The sequence below is a fragment of the Buceros rhinoceros genome, unplaced genomic scaffold (genome assembly GCF_000710305.1).
Source record: "Buceros rhinoceros silvestris isolate BGI_N320 unplaced genomic scaffold, ASM71030v1 scaffold18370, whole genome shotgun sequence".
Lineage (NCBI taxonomy): Eukaryota > Metazoa > Chordata > Aves > Bucerotiformes > Bucerotidae > Buceros > Buceros rhinoceros.
Window position 1 is genome coordinate 13727 of NW_010389246.1, and position 8133 is coordinate 21859.

General features: G+C 39.3%; 1 protein-coding gene across 2 annotated transcripts in view; it reads left to right on the forward strand.

The window, feature by feature from the left end:
• The window catches only part of VPS13D (vacuolar protein sorting 13 homolog D (S. cerevisiae)), a 93561-nt gene that overhangs the window by 12873 nt on the left and 72555 nt on the right, over positions 1 to 8133 (forward strand). For both annotated transcript variants that reach the window (XM_010133630.1, XM_010133637.1), the window contains exons 18-24: positions 165 to 2387; positions 2742 to 2893; positions 3670 to 4704; positions 5581 to 5671; positions 6192 to 6318; positions 7198 to 7378; positions 7979 to 8127. In XM_010133630.1, coding sequence (XP_010131932.1) covers positions 165 to 2387; positions 2742 to 2893; positions 3670 to 4704; positions 5581 to 5671; positions 6192 to 6318; positions 7198 to 7378; positions 7979 to 8127 — 3958 coding nt within the window. The remainder of the gene's footprint in view (positions 1 to 164; positions 2388 to 2741; positions 2894 to 3669; positions 4705 to 5580; positions 5672 to 6191; positions 6319 to 7197; positions 7379 to 7978; positions 8128 to 8133) is intronic.

Sequence of the window (8133 nt, forward strand, 5' to 3'; positions counted from 1 at the left end):
GAGGAAAAAAAAGTGGCAGTGGGAGGAGGAAAGAACAGTACTAGATTTGCTTTGTGTTTAAAAAAAGTACAACTTCAGACAGGGTGATCAGGAAATGATGGGAAGCAGCTAAGGAGGGAAGGAGAATACTTTTGTTTGTTTACTGTTATTTTTTTAATCCACAGAAGAATCTAAAAGGAGTGCGGATACTTGTTCTTCAGAAGTCAATGAACTGAGTGATGAGGAATATAAAACACCTCTTGCAACTCCTCCCAATACTCCACCACCAGAATCCAACACTAATAGTGGCATCAAAATATCTGAATTTACTGGGGTAGAAATCAGCGAAGAGCAGCTACAAGCCCACTTAATGAGTAAAAAAATGTATGAGAGATACACGCTTTCATTTATGGACCTTCAGATCATGGTGGGCCGAGTGAAGGACAACTGGAAGCACATTCAAGACAGTGATGTGGGTCCAACTCACGTGGTAGAAAAATTCAACGTTCACCTGCAGCTGGAGCGCAGATTGATATACACGTCTGACCCAAAATACCCAGGAGCTGTCTTGTCTGGCAGCCTGCCAGACTTGAAAATTCATATCAATGAAGACAAAATACTGGCTCTGAAGAACTGCTGTACGCAGCTGAGTACATCTGAAACTAAGTCTTCTGATGCTCTAAATTTAGGGAGAGACAAGATTTTTTCAGAGGTGGACCAGCTTGGCAGTTTGCATGACTCTGTAATGAATCTAACGCAGAGCGTTGTAATGCTAGAACAACATACCAGGGAAGTTCTTGTTGAATCTCAGCTGCTTTTGGCAGAATTCAAAGTAAACTGTATGCAGCTGGGTGTTGAAAGTAACGGACGATATATCTCTGTACTCAAGGTTTTTGGCACCAATGCCCATTTTGTGAAAAGGCCATATGATGCAGAAGTGTCCCTGACTGTTCATGGCCTGTTACTGGTTGATACTATGCAAACATATGGAACAGATTTTGATCTTCTGATGGCTTCTCATAAAAATCTGAGTTTTGATGTGCCAACAGGAAGTCTTCGAGACAGCAGGGCTCAGTCCCCAGTCTACGGACCACATGAGGCACATCCTGTTAATGTAGCTAGTTTGGCAGAGAGGTGCACTGCAGCCTCAAATACTGCATCTGGTAACAGTGGAAAAGATCAAGAGTCCCTGATAAAATTAGAGTATCAGTTTGTGAGTGCAGAATGCCCATCGATGAATTTGGATAGCAGTCTGCAGGTGATCTCTGTACAGGTGAACAACCTGGATATCATTCTTAATCCAGAGACCATTGTGGAACTGATAGGGTTTCTCCAGAAATCGTTCCCGAAGGAGAAGGAAGATTCTAGTCCTCAGCCTTTAATAGCTGACTTAGAAAGAGATTGGAGGGAACAGGAAACCTTCCAGTCTACTTATGCACAGAACACAGAGGTAGCAGTTGATATTCACTGGTTAAATATACTCCTTCTCAGGACAGTTGGCATGACAAATGGGGAAAAGTACGGCAGAAAAATTGCAACAGCCAGTATTGGTGGCACCAAAGTCAATGTCTCCATGTGCAGTAAGTTTGATGTAAATGGCTCTCTTGGATGTCTTCACCTTATGGACCTAACACAAGACAGTGTTAAGAACCAGTATGTTGTCAGCATAGGGAATACAGTAAGGTATGAAAATCTTATGGGTGATGTAGATTACTTTGAACCTTTATTCTTTAGGCTTGATGATGGAAATAGCCTTCCAGATGCTCTAAGTTTCACGTTCACAGAAAAGTCAAAAGAGGAATGTTCTCTCAATCTCAAAATGGCCTCCTTACACTACAATCACTCCGCGAAATTTTTGAAAGAACTGACTTTGTCGATGGATGAATTGGAGGAGAATTTCCGCAGCATGCTGAAAAGTGCAGCTTCCAAAGTTACTACAGTCCTGGCAACTAAAACTGCTGAGTACAGTGAAATGGTTTCTCTGTTTGATACGATACCACGATCGAGAGACATAGCCAACGTAGAAGATAATGAAGGCTATGCGTTGGGATCACAGCCTCTCAAAACTGAAACTATTAAGCTTATATTAAATGTAAACATTGAATCACCGATTGTCTCAATACCTCGAAAGCCAGGTAGCTCTGAACTGCTCGTGGGTCATCTAGGACAAATATCTATTCAGAATTTTGTACCAGGAGAAGATGAATCTACAAGCGATAGACTGCAAGTTGAAATTAGAGATATTAAAATGTATTCTTTAAATAGCAGTCAATTTACAAGCAAGAAGGAGCCTGGAAGTGAAATACCTCCTGGGCTGCATTCTTCTTCAGGTCCTGCCAGTATTAATAGCCAGGAGGAATCCCATTTTACTCGTCATGACTTCTTTGAATCATTACATAAAGGCCATGGTATGTTCATCAGAGGACCCTTAATTATTCTAATGTCAGCAGTAGACAGTACTAAAAATGTGTGTTGACCATAGGTCTGATCGTATACTCTGTCTCACCCATCCTTCTGAAATACACTGCTCAATTGTAATTACAATGGCCAAGTTATTTCATTTATATCCATTTTTAACCTCCTAAGCAAAACCTGCACAGTCCCTTGCATGCAGAATTCTAACAAAACAGAGCCCTGCATATTTACTTTATCACTGAAGAGATTCTGAACAAGTTCAGTAGCTACTATCTTGTGTCTGCTGTACAGTCTTCATAAGATAATCAATTCACTTATTCTGAGGTCGTTTTGATTTCACTTAACAGCTTTCCACATTCTGAATAACACCACCATCCAGTTTAAACTGGAAAAGATACCACTAGAGAGAGATCTGGATTTAACTTTCCCTCTGAGTAATGAAGACCTCGGAATATCAAGTATTATGAAGATCGAAGGGAAATTTGTGAACCCTCTTCAGGTACAGTAATGTAGTTTTTCTACTATCAACATAATGTATTTCCTTACATAGAAGATAAGTATTTTTCAGACGAATATCTTCAGGTTTAACATGTTTGTAGTTTAGAAATCGGGTCCCTATGAGTGTGGTTAGAAGAGACGGGTTTGAGTCATAATAACGATGACCAAAATTTGATCTTGTTTGGGGGCGTTTTAGACATTTTTGTGAATTAGTCTGACTTTCACTTACCCCGAGCTCCTGTCACAGAAGGAAAAACAAATGTGTCGCTGTCCAAATATGTTTATTTGCAGTTCTAGTAGAAACTAAGAATTAAAATGCCTTTATCTTGAAAAAAACTCTGCAGAAGCAGAGATTTTAAATAGAGGAAGCTGAAACTTCTGAAGCTAAGGAGACGAGCAGTGATGGCTAAGAGGAATGTTTCCTCCATGTGTTACTGTATGATCTCAGCATGGTAGATTAATTCTCGTTTGTATGGAGAATAATTTTTGACTAACTCCGTGGATGCTTTTTGTTTAGGAATATTAAGTATCCTGTTCTAGGATCCTTTCCTGTATGTTTCCAGACTATATCATCTTATAGAGCTAATACAGAAGAATTGTTTTGCTTCAGCTTTGCGTTGTGCCTTGTCCTGGATTATTTTTTACTTGTGGACAAAATTAAAATATCTCTGGTTTGAAAATCCGCAATCATTCCACTTGCGGGTTTTAAAATATATGTAGTGATTTTATTAATATAGGGAGCTCTAACATGATGACTTTCTTTTGTCTACATTGTAGGTGGTGTTAGCAAAACATGTGTATGAACAAGTCCTGCAGACCCTGGATAATTTAATTTACAGTGAAGATTTGAACAAATTTGCTACGACTTCTGTATCTTCAACTTGTCACAGTTCTCCTTCAGCATCACTTCATAGTGCAGGCCCAGAATTCTTCAGTGAACGGAAGGAAAATGGCTTATTCAGCCATTCTGGTTTTAATTCTGTTCCAAACAAATCATTAGCTATCAGGGAAACAAAATCTTTTACTCAGATTCAAGCGAACTTTCACATTTCAGAGCTCCAGGTCCAGTTAAGTGGTGATCTTACACTTGGTGCACAAGGCCTTGTCAGCCTTAAGTTTCAGGATTTTGATGTTGAGTTTGCTAAAGATCATCCTCAGACTTTGTCTATTCAGATTGCCTTGCGTTCCCTGCTAATGGAAGATCTTCTGGAGAAAAACCCAGACTCTATGTATAAGAATCTCATGGTGTCCCGTGGAGCGCCCAAGCCATCCAGTTTAGCACATAAGGAGTATCTTTCACAGTCCTGTCCCTTGGTATCCAATGTAGAATATCCAGATATGCCACGTTCCCTGCCTTCCCATATGGAAGAAGCAACTAATGTCTTTCAGCTATACCAAAGACCAGTTTGTGCCTCTCGTAAGAAGCAAAAAGAAGATGCCGATTCTGAGTATCCTCTGACTCCACCTCCTTCTCCAACAGGAGACAGATCCAAGTTGCCCTGTGGAAAAAGTAACTTTGATGATTCATTAGTTCATATCAATATATTTCTAGTGGATAGGAAACATCCTGAATTTTCTTCCCGCTATAACAAAATTAACCGTAGTATAGATGTTGATTTTAATTGTCTAGATGTCTTAATAACTTTGCAAACTTGGGTTGTGATACTGGATTTCTTTGGGATTGGATCCACTGCTGATAACCATGCTATGAAGCTGCAACCTGAAGATACTCAGCAGACAATCAAATCAGAAATAAATACCTTGTCAGCTTCTCAAGCCCAAGAGCCTGTAAACACTAAGCTGGATCTGAAGGTACACTTGAGATGCAAAATAGTAATTGGATTGTCTGTCATAAAGCATCTGGTTTATAGAAACTTAAGGTGACATTTAAATCAAATGTTTTACATTCTAGCTGAGAATGTGCATAAGTTCAGAAACAGTAGATTTAAAGTGTGTCTAGATGAAGTCTAAAAAAAAAAAAAGCAGGAATTAGAGAAAAGCAAAACATTTGCCCAGTGATTGGCTCCCTTGCTCTGTGACTCTGTGTACACCACTTGAAGGGATGCTGGAGTAGAACACTCCGTGTTCATCCGTTGGAGCTGTCACAGGTAGAGTTTGACACATACCCCCAGTGCCTGAGAGGCTGCGGGAAGTGTATGTCTTTGGGCAGTGGCTGTGACTTACCTGGGGTAACACTGGGCGCAGACTGAATGTCTGCGATCTCCTAAATGCTAAAATCGTTTCAATGTTGAAGACCTGACATACTGAAATTGGTACTGTGCTGTTCTAGGTACTAAGGAGTTTATTGATTTTAAAAAGTATATACATTTGTAAATATATCTATGTGTATACTTGTTTTTATTTAAAAAACTATGTGTGTGTACGTATTTAGTCTTTGCCTAGAGGTCCTGCAGTCTAATTAAACGTGACAAGCCTTGACAGAGAAAAGGACGAAGATAACACTGCTAGGATTTGTTGATGACCTGATCGTTCTCAGTTGCTTGGGAGACTTAATTAACGTGCAAACAAGGAATTTAAAAGGTTGCTTTCGTCCAGTGTCTCCCAGTCAGATAATTCTCATTTTCCATTTACGTGTTACAGTGCAATTGTCTTGAAAAAAACTAACAAGACGTCCCAGGCGTGCAGGCGTGCTGTTTAATACCAGCCTGTTCCTTTTTGTTTGACCAGGTCCATTCTCTCTCGTTAGTACTGAATAAGACAACTAGTGAGCTTGCTAAAGCCAGCGTGTCAAAACTTGCAGCTCACTTGGAAGTGATCGGTGAGTAGATGGTGGTTCAAAATGAAGGTGTGCACTGGAGCTGTGATTTGAAATGCTTTTGGTTTGGTGCTCATTAGGGTTTTTGTGTCTTTCTTGGGCAAGGTGCATTTTTTTTTTCTCCCATTGCTTCTTCCTCTGCTTTTTCAGGCTGGATTTTAAATCCTTTTATCCTTCCCAGTGGTCAAATCTTGGTCGTTGTAGCTGAGATAGGCTGGGATTTTAACACTTCACTCTCACAGAGCAGAACAATAGCGTGAATTGGTGTTTTAGAAAGAGTTTGAAGTTTTCATGAATCAGAGCGGGGTGATGACATTATGTATGTAAAGCATAAAGTTATGTTTGGGTTAGTATAAACTTTGTAGCAGGAAGTTGTGATTTCTTTTGAATGAAAGGTTTAATGTTTAATTGAGTGGGATTTTTTTAATTACTTGTAACGAGTTTATCCCACTAACAGAAATCTTTAGGGTTTAGTAACTTATTTGTGTTTAAGGGTCCTAACTGGCTGTCTTTTGTTTTGCAGAGGGAGATTTAGCCCTGCAAGGCAGTATTGGAAGTCTGTCTCTAAGCGACCTTACAGCTCATGGAGAATTTTATAGGGAACGTTTCACTACAAGTGGTGAAGAAGCTCTCATTTTCCAAGTCTATAAGTATGAATTTAAACTTCTTGTTACTCGGTATTAGCACCATTAACTCCCCACCCCTCAAAAAAACCAAACCAAAACCCAAATAAAAAAAAAAACCAAACCCACAACTGTCAAGTCGCCATGATTCTGCTTTGGATGCTTGTGACTTAAATGAGACTTTGAACGCTTTCAGTCGTGAACTGTCGATTTTTAACGTCTCTTTGTCTGGCAATGTACGTGGCTTATCAGGAAAAATAGTTTTCTATTTTCCTCTGAAGCTGTTCTTGAAAGCATTTAGGTGATAGTTTGTTCCTAGATAAACCAGGAGTTTTGTGAAATTCGGAAGAGGTTTTCAACTGATGAAATAGATTTTTCCGCTGCTCTTTAATTTTTGGGAATTAAGGGTTTGCTTTTGCTATAGCATACTTGTGAAGTTCTCCTGCTTTGCCTAAAGCCGTAGTTCTTATCCTATGATGGTTCATCGTTCTCCACCCACTAGAACTAATTAGATTAGACATTACCCAAGCAATGTTATGGAATTAATTTCAAAAGTAACAGCACACCGATTCAGAGCTGAATTTTCATATCATCATGCAGTAGAGTACTTACCTTATAAGCCACTGTTCAGATGTATAACATCACCAAGAGGTGATTAGAGCTACATTCCAAACATAGAATTTTCCTGTTTGCTTGATTAAAACTCAGTAGCATTTAAATATACGTAATTTAGAAACAATGAATATAAAATCAGTTTTTCATATCTATAGTTGAAATAGTTCTAATTACATACTCTGAACATCAGGTAAATCCTCTGTATTGTTATTTTGAATGCAAAATAATGAATAGCACTATTTGTAAGATGTAGTGAAGTTAGTTAAACTTTACTTTCAACCTTTCTCTTAGATATGGAAGGCCAGATCCATTGCTACAGAGGGAGTGTGATATTCGTGTCACTCTGCGAATGGCATCTGTTCAGTATGTGCATACTCAGCGTTTCCAGGCAGAGGTGGTGTCTTTTATCCAACATTTTACTCAGCTTCAGGATGTCTTGGGAAGGCAAAGAGCAGCAATCGAAGGACAAACAGTATGTCTGGGTTGCCTTCTGTTCTTTCCTGGCCTATTTTTGGAAGTTGAAATGCGGTATAAAGTTTATGTTAGTGCATCACCTCAGTGGGTTGAAATGGTGCAAGGTTTTAGAGTTCTTATGTTAGTGCGTCAGTTAGGAAGTTTGAGTCTGATTTTGAAACATCTGTTCTAAATGATTTTTTTCCTTCCTTTTGTAAAGAGCTCATTCTTAAGTAGTCTTTTCTTCAAGTAGTGAGCTGAGTAGTGTCTGCTGCGCCTCTCAGTTCGGTGGTGACACTGTGCTTCCCTCCTGGTGGCTGCATCTGCTGCACGGGTTGGGCTGGCTGCATCACAGTCCTGTTGTATTCTTGGCCTTTGTTCTTGACCTAAAACAGGAGTTCAAGTTCTGCTTTTTTATTGTTTTTTTTTCTTTTTTTTGGTATAAAATTTTATCACATCTTAGTTTTGTAAATCAAGGAATACCGTTCCTGCAGTCAGTACTAATCAGCATGGTATAATCCTGCAGTCAGTACTATAATTCCTGCAGTCAGTACTAATCAGCATGATATAATCACCCATTTCCTGTATTTTTTTTAAAATTAATTTCTGGTCTTCCCAGGTAAGAGATAAAGCGCAGCGCGCTTCCCGAGTTCTTCTTGATATTGAGGCTGGTGCTCCTGTTCTGCTCATACCTGAAAGCTCCAAGTCAAACAGTCTTATTGTAGCTAATCTTGGAAAGCTGAAAGTCAAGAACAGGTTTCTGTTTGCAGGAAT